Source organism: Halyomorpha halys, unplaced genomic scaffold (genome assembly GCF_000696795.3).
Source record: "Halyomorpha halys isolate HHAL.00 unplaced genomic scaffold, Hhal_1.1 Scaffold810.1, whole genome shotgun sequence".
Taxonomy (NCBI): domain Eukaryota; kingdom Metazoa; phylum Arthropoda; class Insecta; order Hemiptera; family Pentatomidae; genus Halyomorpha; species Halyomorpha halys.
In genome coordinates, this window is record NW_027110315.1 from 265643 (window position 1) to 287397 (window position 21755).

At 28.3% G+C, this 21755-nt stretch overlaps 2 protein-coding genes across 3 annotated transcripts in view; one reads left to right on the plus strand and one right to left on the minus strand.

Moving 5' to 3' along the window:
* The window catches only part of LOC106686349 (HIG1 domain family member 1A, mitochondrial), a 5365-nt gene extending 1557 nt beyond the window's left edge, over nucleotides 1-3808 (minus strand). The window contains exons 1-2 of one of the 2 annotated variants that reach the window (XM_014429583.3): nucleotides 3698-3808; nucleotides 3456-3531 (exon numbers count right to left, since the gene is read on the minus strand). In XM_014429583.3, the coding sequence (XP_014285069.1) occupies nucleotides 3456-3528 (73 nt within the window). In that variant the 5' untranslated portion in view covers nucleotides 3529-3531; nucleotides 3698-3808. Of the gene's footprint in view, nucleotides 1-3455; nucleotides 3535-3697 lie in introns of both variants that reach the window. The other variant, XM_014429584.3, reaches the window with a different exon arrangement.
* A 1649-nt stretch (nucleotides 3809-5457) lies between these two features.
* Tusp (WD40 superfamily protein Tusp) lies at nucleotides 5458-19292 on the plus strand. Its single transcript, XM_014429585.2, has 15 exons — nucleotides 5458-5800; nucleotides 6657-6821; nucleotides 7572-7754; nucleotides 7865-7972; nucleotides 8458-8608; nucleotides 8681-8934; nucleotides 9905-10030; nucleotides 10111-10212; nucleotides 11220-11433; nucleotides 12462-12628; nucleotides 14620-14899; nucleotides 16970-17378; nucleotides 17810-17921; nucleotides 18195-18344; nucleotides 18531-19292. The coding sequence occupies exons 1-15, from the start codon at nucleotides 5705-5707 to the stop codon at nucleotides 18645-18647; spliced, it is 2634 nt and encodes an 877-aa protein (XP_014285071.1). The 5' UTR covers nucleotides 5458-5704; the 3' UTR covers nucleotides 18648-19292.
* The last annotated feature ends 2463 nt before the right edge of the window (nucleotides 19293-21755 follow it).

The window sequence follows — 21755 nt, forward strand, 5'->3', positions numbered from 1 at the left end:
AAGAAAGAATAATCAATGTAATCTTAAAAGAACTTAATGATTTTAAATAATTTATAATATCTGAAAATTCTTCTACTAGTAATTTTTTTGACAAAATAGGTAAGCGATAGACTGCATTCAAATGAAATGGTTCTGAAAAGTTACAGATAACGTTAAATGATTAAATTGTTATCTCAAATGGTTTCAAATATGGGAAAAGAACTATTTTTATTGACAGATAACTGTATACCATGAAATTGCAATCACCACAACATTGCAGCATGCAGTAATTTAATGTACTAAAAGTTAGGGTTGTTTCAAACACATTTAAAGACTTAAGTAACACCAGAGTAGGATACCATTATTAACAAACCATTCAAAACTAAAATTTTTCTACATGACAATTTGATTAAATTGAACTATGATTATAGTTCTATTTTTGCCTAACTCGGAGCAGCACAAATACAAAAATTTTTGTAATATCATTTGGGTCGATTTTGATGTAGAATAAAAATAACCTTTACCCTGGGATATGCCTTTCCACAGAATAACATGGCCAGATACTCTGTAATTGCACTAGTCTTACTTTATTCATAATCATATTGTATTATTTATTTGTTATAGAAATAAGTCCAAGTAAAATGATCATGGTTTGAATTGGTATGAAAGGATGGAATTAAATTAGTTTAAGTGGAGATACAATTTACAGGGGGGAAAAAGAGGTGTCACAAATTATAAACTGTTTTCCTTACCTACAGAAAACAGTGCTATAGGAGAGAACATACAAATTGGTAAGCTGTGATCTAGAATTTAAATAATGGGCCGAAGAGTATGTGGAGAATAAACTTGGAACATAAAGCTTTCTGGCTTATATTTCTGGAAATGACAGCTATAAACAGCCATCTGAAGAAAGGTTAAAGACACCTAACTCAGCATATCAACAGAAAACATAAGAGCACCTCAGAATTCTGAAGAAGAATCTGATTACAAGTTTTTAGCTCTAATTACATTATAAATTTACTAAATAGGATTTAATTTATTTAGATTACAACAGATGTGTGTAAAAGGCTCTTTAATAAAAAAAATTAGGAGTTCAAAGTAGCCTACAGGCTTCTTATGGTAAATGAATCAAGAGGATGGATAAAATGTTTACAGAACAGAATCACATAATCAAGAGGATAAACCAAATGTTTACAGAACAGAATCACATAATCAAGAGGATAAACCAAATGTATACAGAACAGAATCATATGTCAACCCAGATCAATTTGATTTTCATTTCCATTAAATATGAGTTTTATCATTGATAATTAAACCTAATATTTGATAAAGTTTACAAGGTTCCTGAAAAATGTATTTTATATGAAATTTTTAAAAATAAATGAAAGAATAAAACAAAAATGGTAATTCTGTATAAAATAAGCAGCAGGAATTTCATAACATAGTTTTTTTTTTTTTTATTCCTACTTGTTTTGAAAAGTTGTTCTAGAAAAAATTCCATTTAAAAAAAAATTTTAAATCAGGAAGTAAAAAACATAGCTGCACAATGACGTTAATAAAAATACAACAGAATTTTAAATTGTTATATGAAAAGGAAGAAAGTTTGTAGTAGACGAAAATAAACAGTAATTTGAACCTGGGTTAAACCCAGAACCAAATCTTTCCAAGAAACAAGGAAAAGGGTTTACCAGGAATGTAATAAGGAAAACGGAATTCTGGAAACTTGGTGAGTCAGACTTCAGCCCCACACGAATAGTCAGCCTGACGTCTGATGACGTATTATCTATCATTTAAAAGTCATCACTATCACCGAATTCTTAGGGCAGAATGTGTAATCAAAAGATAACAGGTTTACTAAAATCAAAATCATTACTTTCTTTATTAAAAAAATGTAATTACCAAATATGATTTAATTAAGCGTAAGCATTAACTTCCTTCCTACATATGAACAAATAATTACTTTTTATTATTAAACATTTTAAACTATTAACAAATTAAATATTGTATTAAAATTTAAAAAAAGTAAAATCAGGACGAGAGAAGACCAAAATCACGTGTGCAAAAAAAAAATCATCTTTCCCAACAGAGACCAAGGTCAAGGTTTCTAGGTCACTTACTGAAAGCACACTGATGTGAAATGGTTCAGAAGGCAAATTTTGATTTTATATAAAAATTATACTAATATAATTAAAGACAGTTCCTGAAAAAATAATTATCAGGCATGGTAATAAAATAAATAATGAGTAGATGGAGAAAAATTTCAATTATTAAATTCACTCGGTGGTTAAGTTAAAAAACAAAAAAAAAACAAATAGACTGGATATTATAATAAAATCGTGGAATAGTTAGAAAGGGAATATTTTTCTAGCTATACATGAAAGGATGTTAGAGAAATAGCAAACTGAATTTGTTGGATTAAATTCAAGATAAACCTAGAACAACCATAGAGTCATTAAATAGTTTAATACATTTATATAACAACACTACAAATAAATAAGAGAAATTATTAGATAAAAGTAATAAATAAAGACTCATTAAGAATACAACATACACCTCATTAGAAACCAAACATCAACTTTACTTATTAACAATCGTTGGAACAATATGTTAACCTTAGAAATAACTAAATAGATCAATATTTAACAAGTTCAAATTTTTTTTATTTATTTTTTTTTTGTGAAGGTGTCAAGGACAAGTCAAAAATACCTAACACTGGGACTCTTTCAGAGTAACTTTATTAAATTTAACTATTCCGAGCTTATGGATAATGAAATAGTAACAATCAATGAGTACAACTCTGTCATGTTTTGACATAATAATTTAATGTAGAAATTACATTAAATTTAATTAATAAAAGGCAGGAGTACCATTTAACAATCAGAGAACTATATGAAATTTTTAAAAACCACTAAATGAACAATCCTGGAGTGGGTCTACTTAGAATTATGCAACAGCTTTTAACTTAAATTACAGGAAGCACTTTTTTTTTTCGCCCCATTGCAACCACTAGATGATGCAACTTCTTTTCATCGTTATACTTTAATATAAACGATATATTAAATAATGAAAGAGCACATTTTCAGAGGTGAGCTCAATGTGAAGGACAATATAAACCAAAAAATTCCATAAAAATAGAAAACAAGTGATGACTTTGAATTCATAAGTGCATACTTCAAGAAAAGCACACTGAATAAAAAGACTGATCTCATCTAAACAAGAAATAAATTCATATCAAAACTTAGAACAGCACACCTTGAACTTAAATATAAACAATCAATGAAGGATTGCAACAGATTTGCTTATTTTAACAGTGGCTCTAAAAAGTAAAAAAATATAGATATATTTGATTTGGACTTGGTCAACTGATAAAAAACAGGATAGGAACGTTTTATAGGAAAATAAAATGGTCAGTTTCTTGACATGAAGTTTAGGAATCAACTTCACTGCAAATACATGAAACAAGTTTATCCACTTACCTATGGGCATGAACGGATTTTCAGAGATTTTTCTCGATAATCTGCTTGACTGGGACTCAGAATAATCATCCATCTTCTGCTGTGAACACAAAATCAAATTAAAAATTGACCTTGAAGTATTGATTGAAATATATTAAATTTGATTTTTCTCGTTAATTAAATAAGTTATTATTGTTAAATAATGTGAGTAGTATCGACAAAGTCATAAAGTTTTAACTTAAAACGATCTACACGTTACTTACCGTTTGTTGAGCTGGGCTAGACGGTCGAATTCAGATCACAGTCTGATGGAAAAGGACGAATCAACCGCGAACGTTAATTCCTAGAATCAATAGTTCTGAAAAATTCCCCTAGGCTGCGCATTTATTTTATTACAGATAACATACAAAGAGGTAGAAAAATGGGCAATAAATAAGCTCTTAATTTATTTTCTTCAGAGTTAATAGAAGGGCCGAGATGGGAAAGACAGTAGGTAAAATATACGGGATTTTCGTTTTTCAAGGAAAAGACAGCAAGTAGGACATCGGTATGGAAAAACCAGTAAGTATAACCTAAGAATATTAGCTTCGCAAGTCACGATTTTTCGTTTCGTTTTAAAAAATAAAATCTTGATTTGAATTTTGTTTAAACTATTTTTTTTCTATACTGTCTCCCATGTTAGCTACTCAATTAGTAATATCTTGTAGTTAATGAAACAGTATATTTAATTTTTCAATACATCTAATCTTACGCTGCTTGCAAGTAGTGTTGGCACCAATAAAACAAAATTATCTAAAAAAAGAAATTTAGTAAATAGATTTTTTCATATATAAGTTTCATTAGCATATTGATTTACGGAATGTAAGCATACATATTATTTTTTATATAACTTTCTATATACATTATTATTGTCTTATATTCTAAAATGTTTGTACCTTGTTTTCATTTAGCCATAATGAAGCCTAAGAAAGTGGTGCGACAAGTCGGTTACTACATACCATTTGACTAATCCAGACTATCTCCCTACAAATGATAGTTGCTAGTACTAATAAAAAAAACTTACTGACATTATCACGCCTAAGATGACACCACTTCATCACAATATGATGTAGAACCTACATTTTTTTTGTTCTTAAAATTTAATTGTAAAATATTGAAAACATTCTCGACGTCTTGGAATGCGAAACCTTACGCTACGCTCCTTGTTAGAACTTCCTTTATTCAAATTTTATCTCTGAACATTTCCTTTCATCAGCTCCGACGTGAATTTTATTTTTATTGTTTGATCGTATGAAGAATGGTTTATTTATGGTAGGTGATAACTATCTTTACAATTGAAGACTTATTTTGTCGCAAAAATCTTAACATAACACCTTTTGGTAGTTTTTACACAATAATTGGATAAATTCGTGTGGCAAAACGAAAGAATCAGAATTATAAATTTAAAAAGAGTTTATAAATTTAAAAATTGAAATTCTTAAGTTTTTACAAAAAATAAATATTGTTACGATTCTTATACTATAAAACATTTTGTTCTTGAATATACCGTTGAGAAAGGACGTAAATAACGGACTATCATTGTATGCTCTTATTTTCACCTTATTATATTTATGGTAGCTAAAGGAAAGAAATTTTACTATCAGCCTAAACTTCTGTGAATTTTTATTTTTTCAAATTATAAATGCGATTTGTATTTTGCTATTTATAGTACCTCATTTGTGCGTGTAAATAATAGTAAACAGAAATTATTTATCAATTATGTTATTATGGATAAGTAATTATAACCCTGTTTAAAATTTAAAAAGAACAAGACTAGTTTGAATTAACTTAATCAAATAAATATAGCTTTAGCAGGAATTGATATTTGCTTAATTTCATTTTGAAGTTTAATATCTTGGATTATTTATATAATTTTAAGTCTCTCCAGTAGTATGAGATAAAGAAAAATATATATTTTCCTGCATTTTAGTGAATCTGAAATCTAGGCAGCCCTTACAGATGGAGCTGAGGTGAAATACAAAATCAATAGTTCCATGAAAGTTACTCCACATTTCCTGGTTATACTAAACCACCAAACAGATATGTCTAGTTAATAATTGTCTGTTTACTACCATTCTTTAGGTAGAAATGAGTTGGCTACTTGATCAATTGTAATCAAACTTATTGTTACCATGTTCTTTGTTGAATAAATTATGAGAATTATCCATAACCCAGTTAAGGAGAAATACCCTTGATAAACAACCTACTTTGACAATTAATTCAAATAGGCTATGCACCTTCATTTTGAAAAAAATACTAATACAAAATGTGACTGTACAATTTTAAGTCTGTCATGGATGGGAAAAGTTCCTGATGAACTTCCTGAAGTAAGTTGATTTTTGTATTAACAGTGCTTGTCTAATTGTCTAATTAGAGTTCCTAGCCTCTTTTTTTTTTTTTGTTAGAAAAATAATATCCCCCTTATTTTTTTTGTTCATTTTTACTCTTATCCATTGCTTATGAAGTTTTCCAATTATTACTTTTTTTTTATCTTCTGTTTTGTAAAATTTCTTTTAAAAACCAACAATTTTATGCTATCATTATCACTTCTGAGTACAGTATAATCTTGAATCTATATTTTAATAATTTTTACTATTCATCTTTTACCTGGTTGTAGTGCTTTAAATTTACTGGTGTGATTTCACATCACTGAGTTGAACATTTCAAGTTTTTAAGATTTAAATTTACTGTGTTTGAAAACACAAGGTTTTGATATAACTCTGGAAAGAAATTCCAAATTTACAATATATTTTTAAAACACATTTCAGAGCTATGGGATTTAGTTCAAGAGCAGAATATATGGTTTCAATATTGGTTCCTATTAGAATATGTATTTATTTTCACAATTATTAGTTCTTGCCTTTATTTATCATTTATTCTCAAAATCATTTTTAGAAGTATATATTTTTCACTTAGATCTCATAACAAGGATTGTTTTTAAAAATTTATGATTCAACATTGAGTATTTCAATTTGCTTTAAAATTAGTAGATACAATAATTTGTCAGATTATTAATTTTAGATGGTATTTAAACAATATTAATTTAATAATATTAAACAATCTATCTATCATTATGATTCCTTTCTTTATATAAAAATTAAGGTTTTTTGTTAGGTAATGGTGAAATAAATGAAAATTGCTAACAGTGTAATAATATATAATTTTATGTATTTCATTAAACAGGACCAAGGTTGGAAATTAAATAGAACTAATTACTATCAGGAAGGTTGGTTAGCTACTGGAAATGTGCGAGGAATCGTTGGAGTCACCTACACTACCTCTCATTGCAATAAATCACTCGATTATCCGCCTCGCACAAATTATAACCTCAGAGGTCATCGTTCAGAGGTATAAATTCTATGTTTTATTTTCAAGAACATGTTACATTGCTTAGCATTTTTTTTTCACAAAATTTTATACCAAAATTCTATTCGAAAAAAATTCCTGCTTAGAGTAATGTTTAATTTGGAACTAAAAATCCTATAAGAGCATAGCTTCAATAATCTGAAGCATGAATAATAAAGTTGTTGTGTTTATTTTGAAGCTGTGCTTTATACAATGCTAGTTTCTCTAGGGTGTCTTTGTGTTTATTTTCATTATTTATTTCATTAGGAGTTCTGTTTAGTGCTTAATGGCTTGTCCCTCAATTTGTGTTAATATTTTATAAATTTTTTATCAACAAAAATGTTTTTTTTATTTTATTATGATACTTTTTGTTTTTTAAAAGTTACTTACGAATTAAAAAAAAAAATTAGCTCAAGCATTAAAGGTGGCATATACCATATCTATTCAAATGTTTTTCCATATTGGATCAGACCCTAAACAATGATTTGAGAGCTGAGATTAGAATATAAATTCATTTATAAAGTGAAAACTTTGTGTTTTTAGTCTATATTTATACATAATAGTACATTAAGTCATACATATTATATAGCAAGTCACTTAACATCATTTTTAATGAACTCATATTATCCACAGACATTAGATTGTACCTCTATTCACTTTTACAGATTTTTCATATTTTAGCATTCTTCTTGAAAGATTCACATTCATAATCTGCATGGGAATTTATTTTTCGTAATTAATAATTTTTTTCAGGTGATTTTAGTAAAATGGAACGAACCATATCAGAAACTAGCCTCATGCGACAGCTCTGGAGTGATTTTCGTTTGGATCAAATACGAAGGGAGATGGAGTATCGAACTAATAAATGACAGAAACACTAGAGTGACCCATTTCAGTTGGTCACACGATGGACGTATGGCACTTATATGCTATCAGGTGAGCCACTATGTTTTTATAAACTTCAAAGTAAATAAAATGATACAAATATTTTCAATTTAAAGAAAAAAAATTAATACCAATCCATTTCATTTTTTTTTTTATTTCAGGATGGCTTTGTCTTAGTTGGCTCAGTAGCAGGTCAAAGATATTGGTCATCCATGTTGAATTTGGATTGTACCATCAATTGTGGAATATGGACTCCAAACGATCAACTGGTTTGTTAATATTTATTTTGTTAATTAGAGGTTCGATGGATTATTATTTATTAGTTATTGATATGTCAGAATAAACCCCTAATCACTTAAGGGTTAATTTTATTATGAACAATTATCAATTCATTGAAGTTGCAAATCAAATTAGATAAAAAAGGAAATAAATATAAATATGCTTTTCCTAATAAGTTATTGTGGAGTTATATTAAGTTTTTTCTATTTATCTGTTTTTATTTTATTTTTTTTACACTTTTGATTTAAATAAATGTCTTCTAATTAAATACATTAGAAGTAAGCATGTAAAAAGAATAGCAAGATTTGAAACATTACTTAAGAAGAAAACTGGTTTTTGTACTATAATACAAGATGCTCTCAAAGCTATTAAATTTTAATAAAAACATGTTTATAATAACTCATGTAATACTTTATAGATGTAATTTGTTACAACTAGTGAATATTGTTTTATTTTATTTTTTTTTAAATTTAAGGTTTATTTTGGCACCAGCAATGGCCAACTAGTCGTCATGGACGTTCATGGTGCTATGATGGCTCAAGTCGAAATAGCTAATCAAGTTGCCGTAACATCAATGGCTTGGTCCTGTGAGAAGTTCAAGATGGAGGAAACTGATGATTCAATCGGTTATTTTCATTAATTTTTTTTTAAGTTTATACATACCTACTTCAATTTTCTAATAGCTTTTTTAATTTCAGATGCATACTCGTGTGCGAAATATGTGTTGGCTGTTAGTCTCGAAAATGGAACAATATTGCTGATGAAACATTATTACGATCTCTCACCAATTAGCATCCAGACTGGCTTGTGTCCAATTTCTATTGAATGGTCCAACAGTAAACAACTGTTAGCAGTCGCTGGCACAGTTGCTCATACAGAATATACTAACATAGTTAAAGTTTATACATCCTGTGGAAATCTATTGTATACAGCTGTCATTCCTAATACAACGGTAATTTCAATTTAGAAGTAAGAAATTTAATTTAATGCAATTCATATAAAAAATTCTGCAGAAAGAAACCAACCCTCTAATTTGGAAAATATGATTTAATGCTATATTATTGTTCCTTAAGTATCACTCAGTGTCCTGTAGAAAAGATCGAAACTTCCACCCGTATAGTTTATACCTTCAATAAACTGAATATGAAAACAACGAACCCTGAATTTCATGAATTCCTGAAACATGGGACCAATCCATAAAAATGTTTAACACCTTACTATTTGAAATTATTTTAGGAACCATCCTGGCTTAAAATATAAGAACTTTGATATGCTGTTAGTTGAAATAATCATTTGTGAGTTTTATTTTAGAATTAAATTTAAAATCCGTTTTTCTCAGTTCTGGTACTTTTTGGTTTGGTTCCTTTCTGTAGATTATGGTCCAGTCCAATATAGAGAGTCAAGAAAAAAATTTGATATTTTAATTTTCTTCTATGATATTCTCTTGTGATTGCCCATGTCATTAAAAAAACAAAGTCCTCCAGTATCGTCTCGATTTCCTTCAGACTTCCTTAGAGCTTCCTCTTGAATGATACTGGCATAGACAAATACTTTTATCTTAAACTATGCAAAAGTTTGCTCCTCTAACATACGTATCCTATTATTAGATCAGAAAAATAAACTATTACTTAGTTATACCAGTGAGATGGGAAAAGAGGGTTATCAAATTTAAGTTGCTGACGTCTTCCTCTCACATTAGCCACTGTCGAATCTCTTTGTTGGTTGACTATAATGTAATTATTTATGACTTTAAACATCAATTTTAGTATTAGAAGTTTTATTGTTGTATATTTAATTCCATTAGACAATAAAATCTCAAATCTGAATTTGATTGTAAATAATATCGAATGGCATGTCTGAAGTCTCAATGCAACTTTGTATGATATTAAAAAAAAAATTGCTGACAAGTATTTGAATTTTAGTCTGCTGTTACTGCGATGACTTGGGGTCATAATGATAAAAGGCTGTTTGTCGCAACAGGCTGTATTGTCCATATGGCTTGGGTTTCTATGAGAATAGCTTCTCTTCAATTGTTATCCAGCTTACAGGTAGTTTGGCATATATTTAAAAAAAAATCAAAGTTAATTTTAAAAAAAACAGTGTAAAATAATCAATTTTGTGTTAACAGGTATATAATAGACTACAAGGCGGTATAAACCAAATACCTTGTCTACCTCTTCCGTTGAGAATCCAACATCGCTTGTCGAAACTCTTTGCTCATACAATAAGGGTATGGACATTTCTTTAAAATATTTTTATATCTTTCTATTTATACTTAATGCAATATATCATAAGCTTTTATAGCAATTAAAAATTGCTACTAAGACTACTAAAACTAATCAGATACTAAAACTATCAGCTAACATACACTATTCCACGGTATTTGAATCATAAAAATATTTAAGACTTTGACAATTAACTATATAATTATATTTGTTGAGAAAGTATCTATTACAATCCAAATATGTGCCATTTTTAAAAAATAATTTATTGTAAAATGTAATTTGTCGAAATAAATATGTATTCTAGGTTAAAGAAAAAAACCACTAAAAGCAACCCATGCATTATCTGAACATTCTCTTTCAGATCCAGTAAATGTCAATTCAATAACTTGTTGTCTAGAGGAATAATTATTTTGCAGTTAATTAATATTAATATAAAATTTACAAAATAAAATGTCATAATTATTAATATTAATATTTTGAAACAAGATCGTGATTGAGATACCATTGAAATAGAATGGATATCCTAATCTCAAAAAAATGAAATAAAATTCTTGACTAATATTCCGCCAGACATATAGTGGGAGTTCTAAGGCACCTGGCCTGTATTTTATATTTACAATTTTTTAAAATGTTATTTTCTCTTAAAATGTTTCTTAAGTTGTCTTTGAAAAAAATATTCTTTTGTAAAGATGCAACAGCATAGCATATTTTAAACTAGATGAAAGGATAAGTTTAATATTTCTAAAAATCCCTATCAAGAACACTTTGGATTTTTGGACTGTTCTGAGCCTACATTGCAATTTTTAATAAGCAATTGATTATTTACCTATGTCAATCAATTATTTCAAAGTGATTTAATTACACTAGTGGTTCCAATACTGAATAAGAAAGTTGTTTTAAAATAAATAACTAGTTATTTACATTCCACTAGTTTGCACTTTAAGATAAATAAAATATTAAAACAGTAGGTATGAATAATAAATGTTCTTTTGAATAGAGTTATCTGTTTCAGTGCTGTGTCCCGGAGGGTTCGGGATTAAGGGAATTTGTAAGCAAAAGCCCAAAAGTGCGTTTACATTGTACAATGTTAAGACACGATGAAGATATTTCTGCAAATTGTTATACTTTGTTCCTCGAATACTTAGGTGGTCTTGTTCCCCTACTCAAAGGGAAGCGCACTAGCAAACTGAAGCCCGAATTTGTTATCTTTGATCCTCAGCTTACAGGTAAATGTTATATTTAGATAGTCAAAATTTGCTTTTTTTTTTTTAATACCTTTTGTGACTAATTTTTTTTTCCATAATTTTACTGACAAAACATTGTCATATTGAATAAAATCTCTAAATCTATATAAACAGAAAAATAAATAAAATTAACATAATCAAACTATGCACATGAAGAAATTAAGATATAATAAAATAAATATAATTCTGAACTAATTTAACAATAAAAAAATATAAATATACTAAGCACTTGTCACATTTACACTATTAAGTACAATATTTACACTCTTGATCTGAGGATCCCTGAGCTCGCTTTATCCCCTCACATGAGGTTTAGAGCAGGGCTCTTCGAGATCCCAGTGCAACCCTCTCACCGCATCACTGATATCTCAAGTAAGGGCGCCAGAATCACACTGAACAACGGGTTAAAAGATGGCCATCAATAGTGGATCACAATGGGCTAAATTTTGGATATCAATTTTGTTAAACTTTATTGAGAAGCAGTTATTTTTTTATTTATTTATTTTTTTGTGAGATTCAAACTCATTTATTTATTGATGTTTAGTTTAATTGAGATTTTTCCCATTCACAAAACATGCCTTTAACAAACATATACTTACACTTAATATAAACTTTTTTTATTATATATATTATTAGTTACCTTTTATGTTCCAACAATATAATTAATGTTATTTAAATTATTTTGTTAAAACAAAAAAAAGGTAACTGATATAATATAATAATTTAAAATATGTGAAGTGTAAAAAGTTTATTTTAAGTGTAAGTATAGCAGATCTCTGTAATATAAAATATAAAGTTATATTTTGAAAACAGAGAAAAAATGCCCTAAAAAGTCAACAAATAATGAGTAAAGGAACAATATAATACATGAAAAGAAAATGTAAGTTTGAATCTTGCAATCCTAATTGATATTTGACAAAAAAGCTTCATACCAAATTTCAAATAACAATAAAATTAAATTAAACTGAATATTATATCTTCTTTTTCTTTGATGACTATTGTTTGTTTAGATTGTCAGTGTGTAGCTACTGGAAATATGACCCTGAATGCTGGTTGTAGTGGTAGTGAGAGGGAAGATTCTGAATGTGAAGATTCGTATTCAAGTCCGCGTTTGTCCAGAAAAAAAAATCGTTACCATCCTAGGAAAGAAGTGTTGTATGCTGATACACTTCCTGAGGTAATAATTTTTAAATCATTATCAATTCATACATATTTTTTTATATTTAAATATAAAATTCATATATCTGTTTGAGGCTATACAATATGTTTAATTAAAGTTATTATTCAATTATCTTAATCATTTTATTTCAATTATTTACTTTTTCTTTTATACTTGTCACTTAATGGCCCTTCAAGCCACTATGAAGGAGAATCCTTTAACAAACAACCTTATTAAAACTTTGAATTTATCAATTAACAATTTCATAACTATCAAAATAATGAGTAGAGTAATTTTGCAAATGATAAAAATCATATTCCATTGTTTTTACTAATAATTGTAAGAGATAGTTGACCGTGGATGACTTATACAAGGAGAAGATGGTTGGGGGGTGTGGTCAAAATAAGTTGAAGCAACTTATTTAATCATGCCAACGTTTCGGCCAGAATTTCTTATCTTCATCAGGGCTATGAACAGAACAAGATAACAACCAATGAATACAGAAAATATAAACAGAATGACATAAAGTAAATAATTGTACAGAATGAAATTAATAAAATTAAAGTGATGAAAGAAGTGGAAAATAAAATGTATACATAGGTAATTGAAAAAGTATGTAAAATAATTCTATTCATTTCTTTTGTCAAACTTGACTTATATTTTGCTTCTTTATCTAATATTATGGTTACATATTTCATATATTTTCTTTCTCTCAATTTTATTTTTTCTTTCCATAATTTTAATTTTTAAGTTATTAATAAACTAAAATATTCATATTTCTTTGCATTACATAACTTCAAATTTTTATTTTATTTCCTTAATTATGTTATTTTACCTACTTTTTCAATTACCTATGTATACATTTTATTTTTCACTTCTTCCATCACTTTAATTTTGTTAATTCCATTCTGTACAATCATTTACTTTATGTCATTCTACTTATATTTTCTGTATTCATTGGTTGTTATCGTGTTCTATTCTTAGCCCTGATGAAAGCTAAAAATTCTGGCCGAAATGTTGGCACGATTAAATAAGTTACTTCAATTTATTTGGGTTTTTATTAATATTATAAAATTAATATTTACTGGATATCATTTATAATGACATTGGATATAATGATGTATCAGTTATAGTGTCAAATATTTCCGGAATCATGATTTTGAGAGCCTTGCTAATATATTTATTAATGGAAATAACAATCACGGTCATAATGCCTGTTAGGCTAAAACAGCTTATTTTGATGACTTATCGAACTTTAAAACATTGGATTTAGTGTGGATGTTCCTGGAATCCATAAGAAAGTATTGCAAAACATTCTTAATTTTTCTAAGAATTAATGTTTTTTATACTTTAAACCCATGTTTTCAAGAGGGGGGGGGGAGTGTTAATTTCTGTGATTTGTTTACAGTTTGTTTATTTTATACAATTCAAGAAGGCTACAGAGTCATCTCTAACGCTGATGGGACAGGTTTATTTTATAAACTTACCCTTGATCACTACTTAGTAATCAATAATTAATTACCCACCTCATATGCTAAATTTGAAATATCTAGATTCTAGATTACTTCAAAGACCTTGAATTAATTAAGGTTGTATTTTTCCACCAAATACATCATCCATTCTTCAGGCATTGGCCTAAGGAATACAGAAGATTAAAACTAATTAGGATGTTTCTTTAAGGATTTTCCTTAATAATAGCTGATAGGGCTGAAGCATTAGAGGTAAAAAATAAGATACTTGAGACGAGTGGATCAAAAGAATTTTTATTAAACAAAAAGCTATTCTCACACAATCCATCAATTTGACTGATTTAGATTTTTACTGACAAGGTTTTTGACATTATGAATATCATTGTTTTATGGATTTTTGTTCATTTTTATTTTTATAAGCTTAAACACTGGTAGTGAGAACCTTAATGCTCATTTATTTTCTAAATTTATTATTACTTTTAAGAACTATTTAACAAGTTTTTATTTTTGCTTATTCAACCAATTCTTGTATCAATTCAGGAATCACACTTGGCTGAAGTAACATCTAACATATGGGGAACAAAGTTTCGGATAAGAGGTATTGCAAGCTGCCTAGCTGTCAACTTAGGGCAAGTTACGTACAAGACCAGCCTCCTACATCTGCAGCCGAGGCAGATGACTTTACTTATGGCAGGAGATGGACCTTCAGAACCCGGAGTAAGCCAAGTACTGAGCGATGATGAAGATGAAGGAAAAGGACTTGAAGATGGAGGAGCTGTTGCTGTCGCCCCTCTGATGACTAGGTGTCGTGCACCAACAGGTTAGTAATAATTATGAATTTATTTGTAGTATATACAATGAAGTCTCACTTATACGAAACTCACTTATACTCAATTATGAAACATTCAGTTATGCGAAGAATTTCTCAATCCCCTGTAAAAAACCCTGAATTATGTGTATGTAATTATCCATTTATACGAAACTTAGTTATAAGAAGGAAAGTTTGGACCCACTTTATGCACATATTAGTAAATTTTATTCAGTTCTATGAATTTTTTTTTCTTCCATGGCAAGACAAAGGACGAAAAATACCATTACAAACAAAACAGTGAACAATTTTTTTCCACAAATAACATCCGGTCCCAATGACTCTTTATGTTTATATTCTACTCCCTAATGTATAATAATAAGCTCGGATGATTCCAATTCAGATGACGAAGATCCTTTGCCTCTTCCATTTTTGCAGAAGCTCTTGAAACATTTGAAGTTGTAAAACATTTTATATATGCGAAAGAAATTAGCAAGAAGGAATTTAACACCTTAATAGAATATGAAGGAATGATGTATTCAGCCAAAAGCAACATAAAACAAACAAACATAACACAATTTTTTTGTCAAAAATTAAAAAATTCGGATTAAAGATAAATTAAATTTGTATACAATAAATAATTTTTTTTCTCTTTACTTTGTTTTTCTTTCAACTGCATACAACATACGTATATGTACCTACTAATTACGAGAAAAAAATTCTCAAAAATATACGTACATAATATGTATAGCGTATTCACTTACACGAAATATCCGCTTATACGAAGAATTTTTGGTACCCCCTCATATTTGTATAACTGAGACTTCACTGTATTTATTTTGATTTATATGGTGAAAAACTTCTTGTTGATTCATCACCCAGCTGCTATTTATATAAACTTGGAGGAAAAATACATAATTTGTAAATTTCTGTCGTTTTAAAGAATTTTATGATTTCGGAGAGGCTGTTTTGGTTGGTACTTAGTGCCTGTGCAAGAGACTATGGAATCTCAAACTTGGCAATTTCTTGTTTTTACTTTGAACAATCTTTAATAATATCTCTTATAGCTAAAACTGTGTGGCAAATCCTGGCACTGTGGTGCAGATTTCTTCACCGTTATGTATACATTGTAATAATTAAAAAAATATTTAAAATAAATAAAAAGGAATTTTTTTAGTTTTTAGTTATTCTCATATCATATTAAGTATAGTTTGGGTTCAAATGAAAACCCTTAATATTAAATAGATAGTAGAATTTTATAACATGTTAGACTCTTAAGCTCAGGGCAGGTTTCTAGGCAATCAGAACATACACTCAGCTACTAATGGCTTGTAGAACACGTGCCGCCAATCATGGCTTTGAACGATATCTTTTGTGACTGCATATTTTACTGATCAAAATTGGTTAGCTTGCTTTTTTGATTTAACATAACAAATAAACAATATACATAAAATAAAAACATAACTAAAATAATTTATACATAAATATTAACTATTGATTAAAAAAGAGGATATTACAACATATATATCATACATAAATACTATTCTGTGAGTAATATTAGTCAATGTACGACATGTCACAATCTCTCAAGAGGAGATCATAACACCAAAACTAATTGAAGGGTGTCCTTTCTGGCTAACTCCCCCCCAAAACCCTAAACTAGTGACAATCTTATTTTACCTTTGCAACATTTATTTAAAACATGAAGAGGAGACTTAAGTTAAAAAATTAGTTAAATCGAGTAACATTGAAACAGTGGCTAAAATTGGAAAACAGCATGAATAATATTCAGTATACATTTGTATAATGCAGTATGTATGATTTAACATTACTATAACTGACAAATATAATAATAATCTTAGAAGGTATGAATGGAAACAATATTATTTTCCTGTTTTTTTAAAAGACTTTTGAATTTTTAATACTTCATCAAGATCATTATTTCCCCAATTGAAATAATATCAACTTAAAATAACAAATTACTTTTTTAATAAAAAAAAAAACCTATATAATGATAATTAATGTTCAATGACTTTTATTTCAGTTAAAATGCTTATATCAATTTATATACTGATGTTACAGGTTACCAAGCCGGAAATGGAAGCAGCAATGACAATAAGATGTCAAGAGCTGAATGGTTTATGACTCGTTCATCATTCCGAGATTGTGAATGTAGTCCGCAAGAAAGTAGTGCTCTTCACGTAGGAGGGCTCAGTAATAGTGAAGAAGGTAGAAGAGGTGTAGTCCGTTCGTGCTCAGTAGGTTATTTAGACCTGGTAGAAGGAGCTGGGTCGAATAACAGGCTGGTGTTAGTGAGGCAGGGTCGACCTGCGAAACTGACGCATGCAGGCAAGAGCAGATCCCTTGATTCTTCCGATATCGGAAAGGGGATAGCGGGGACTGGAGTTACACCACATCCTCCCCCGAGCAGTTCTCCTGCAAGTCCAGCGATGGCAAAGAAAAAGAGAAATCCAAGTTCATCCCCGATTAGGTAAGTTTGATTAAAAATAGATTTATTTGTTGTTAGGATACATTTAAATTTTTAATATTCTTCTAAAATTTAAGAAAAGTGAATCCCAAATAGAACAGGTTTTTAATGTATGAAAAAACAGTAATGATATAGTCAATTGGATAGAGCCACTAATACAACAAAGCAAAACCTTTAAAAATAATACAACTATCATATGTAAAGTCATTTTTAAAAAGACGCTCATTATTTCGTTGTCATGAGTAAATAATTAAATATAACTGAATACTAAATGACTTATAAAGCATAAAAGTACTAACTTGCTCCTGGAGTAAACCCATTTTATCTGTAATGTTTATATGAAATCCATTACGTCTGAGATTTTTATTTTAATTTTCTTTAGTAACAATTGAAGACAATAGCAAGCAAGAATTTTCTTTCATTATTTTTTTCAGAGTTCGAATACTGAACTCGCCCCTTCTGCCCCGAAGATTAAGGCCAAGGCGTAATGATAACGATGGCTATCAAGACTTAGAAAGCTTTCAGAAAGCACAACTTAGGAATAAGGTAAAATTATAATATCAATTTCTTCTAATTGCTTGTTCATTAAATTATTTTAAACAAATTTTAAAAATTAAACTATTTTTGAATTAACAAACAAAGTTTAAAACTAACAAAACATAAAATTAATTTAATTTTGATAAACAAATATATATATATATATATATATATATATATATATGTATTAGTTAGTTAATGTTTTATTCTGTCTTAATCCCACATAAAGTAAATAATTTTTGGTTTAACAATTGTTAGTTCAAATTTTTTTTAAATTTTCAGATAGAAACTACTGCCAAACGGAAAGAGTTTATAATGCACAACAAAGCTCCGATGTGGAATGAAAATAGTCAAGTTTATCAATTAGATTTCGGAGGCCGAGTTACACAAGAATCAGCAAAGAATTTTCAAGTGGAATTCAGAGGGAAACAGGTAAAATTCACTTTATCTTACTTCTTTGTTATTGATTAAATTATATTTTTTGCTTACTATCAAAGAAAGAAGTTTTTTATTAATGCCGGAAATGAAAAAGCATTGCCGGGTCTGTTATTAAACAATAAATATTAAATAAAATGTGCCCAAGTTTAATTTACAGATAACGTTTCTATTTTTGTTTAGGTAATGCAGTTTGGAAGAATAGACAACAATGCTTACACTTTAGACTTTCAATACCCATTTTCAGCTGTTCAGGCCTTTGCTGTGGCCCTTGCAAACGTCACGCAAAGATTAAAGTGATTTAGCCTTGATGTCTCCGCTGACACCGCTGCAAAATGGATCTACTTTGCTCTAAGAGCAATATCATATTTCTAATTAACATAATTGCTAATGCAAAACAATAATTGTCCCGAGACGTTTAATTTATTGTTAATAGAGTTCTCTTTAATTTAAACTTCTTGCTCACTGCTGTATTCATTCAAGAGAGGTTAGACTAATTTTTATTTGAAGTTTTATGAGAACATTCTGAATTTTTCATTTGTCAATAAAACAATCAACGATCGAGGCCGTCCATCTGAGAATGCCATATAGGCCTCTGCATGTATTTAATTATAGCCATTAACATAAACGTATTAAATATAGGATTGCCAGACATTAAAACGTGAGTAAGAATTTCATATCTTTTTTCTAGTAAGTTTATAGTCATATAAGTCAATTCCGTTTGTAGTTAATGGCAGTTTTAATCGTAGTTGAGGTAAATATTTGATAATTTCTTTCATAAGAATTTTATTTGTACCTAAATGGCTGTGCTTGATTATTTTAATGTATTTTAGAATACACTAAGTAAATTTTATACACTAGTATCCCACAGTTCTGGTAACATCTTTCTAAAATTTTACTGACAAATGCTTAAACTGATTAAAGAATTATGAAAAAAAAATAAAAATAAAACAAGCTCTTTTTAAACAAATTACTTATTGAATCAACAATGAAATTTGTTTGAAAATAGTGTACTAATTTTAATGTTTTTAAGAGGGCTCTGAATTATCTTAAAATAATTCAACTCGTCAAAACTTCCATTTTAATCATTTTGAAGTAACCTTTACATTTAATTTAAATAAATGTTTTTGTACAGTTTATCCATCTTCAGATTCCCAGAAAATGTTCTGGGAGCAGTCGAAGAATAACTGAAATAGTATAAAAATTATTTATTAAGAGCCAATCTTTCGCCTCACTTTGCAAGGCGAAGTTTCATCTGGGATAAAACAATTAAAAATATGTTAACAGTATAAGAGAATAAGATGAAATGAAACATAAAGTAAACTAAGATGGGGACAAAAATGATTTAAAAAATATGTGAAAAATGATTAAAAAATGAACAAAGTAGGTTCAATAAAATTAAAATAAGAAATACAGCGATAAGTAAAAAAAAAAAAAGAAATACTGTTATGTATTACACATAAAATAAACAGAAGAGGTAATAAAAAATAAAAAATAGACGTAAATAAAATAATAAACAAATATAGTACATCCTAAAAGATGGAAAATATAGAAAATAATAAATAAAGGTAAAAAAAAAAAGGCAGAAAGCCACAGAATGGGGAAGGTGGATGAGTGGATGAGAAACAGATGCATGATGGTGGATATTTTACTGTTAAAAAATGGTCAGAGAGAGAGAGAAATACTTTATTTATTCATCTATGCTGCCTAAATACATTAGGTTGCTATCTCACACAGCATACTTATCAATCCGTAATCGGACATATTTGCATTACACATACATGGTATAATCATAAAAAAAAAGAGATACAATAATAGGATATAATAAACAATTTTTTTCACCCCTACAGTTTCCTTTTACAATCCATTTCGGTCTGTACAACCAATACAAATGTTTCACTCACTCCCATTTTTCCCTCTCATTTCTGCTCAATTATTCAATTCACCCGATCAACAAATTCGCCCTCCGGAATTCACCCTCCTAGATCCTCTTCAGTGACCCGCTAAAAAAATTCAATATAAGACGGTAATGTGAGATCAGACCATCATTCATAGTCACAGCAATAGATCAGTCTACCAAGAACAAACAACTATATACATTTTACAAGAATAAGAATAACACATAGATTAAAAGGAAAATATAATTTTAAAAAATATAATAAAAGTAATAAAAAAGTAAATAAAAAAAAATACTTTACTGTATTTCTTTGTTTTTGTTATCACTTATCACTGTACATCTCATTTTTATTTTCTTTAATTCACTCTTTTCATTTTTATATAATTTTTCACATCATTTTTAGCCCTACTTTAGTTTACTTTTCATTTCATCTCATCTTATTTTCTTACACTGTTAACATATTTTTAGTTGTTTTCCAACTTCTTTAAGCTCTGATAAAACCCTGCAATATTAGCTTTAATAAATAGTTTTTAAACTGTTAGTTGCTTTTTGGCCACACCCGGAGCACTTTTTATCAATTACACACGATGAGTCAACTATCTTTCAATAAAAATAAATTGATATCAATTATTGAAACTTAATGATGATTTAACTTAAAATATAGATGAATGATAATAATAAAAAAAAAAATAACTAAATTAAAATTCACACCTAAATAAATTTCTAAATTTAAACTTCCAATTTCTAATTTGTCTGTTATCTTATTTAAAAATATGTAGAGGAATGATAACTGAGGAGGTAAAGAAATAAGTAGTATTCATTGGAAGCTACAAGTTTTTATCAGGTGGGAGTTGGATGTTTTGTATTCAAGAAGTAGATGAGGCATTTTGTGAAAATGAATCATGAAATCCTCGGACCTGAGGTTTGAGGTATGTTTTTATTTAGAAAATCCAAGTGAATTTGAAGTTTAGGTCAATTTATGGAAGTAAATAAGTAGTTTATTGAGGTAACGTAATTGATACTTTGGAAGAGAAGAAAATAAATTTGAATCTATGAAGATGGTTTTATTTTCCTTTTGTTCAATGAAACTTATTGTCTTAAAAACAGCTTTTCCATTCTTTAATCAGTTTGTTGTCAAAAGTTTGGGATACCATTCTGAAACTGGTGATTATTTTTTAAGTAATTGGAATGCACCAACAAATGGCCAGCATAGAGAATAATTATGTCCTTCATAGACATAAAATTTTATTAAGCACTTGTAAAATTCTATGAGCGACTAAAATGAAAATCCTAAAAAAAAAATATATCAAAGTGGTGTTTTAAATTATTAGATAAATAACATATCTTTTGAAAATTATAATTTCTTTTTGTTAAATATTGACAATACTTTTAATAATACCAAAGTTCTTTGTCTTTCTGACTTTTTATTAATTTTTTTTTATTACTTGAAAATTTTGTAAATGGATTTTAATACTAGAGCGATTGTGATTTTATAAACTTCCAAATTGGAA

Coding starts and splice junctions, on each gene's coding strand:
- Tusp (XM_014429585.2), top strand. CDS start 5,705: ATGCACCTTCATTTTGAAAAAAATACTAATACAAAATGTGACTGTACA. Junction 5,801..6,656: donor TTCCTGATGAACTTCCTGAA/GTAAGTTGATTT, acceptor TTCATTAAACAG/GACCAAGGTTGGAAATTAAA. Junction 8,935..9,904: donor CTGTCATTCCTAATACAACG/GTAATTTCAATT, acceptor TTTGAATTTTAG/TCTGCTGTTACTGCGATGAC.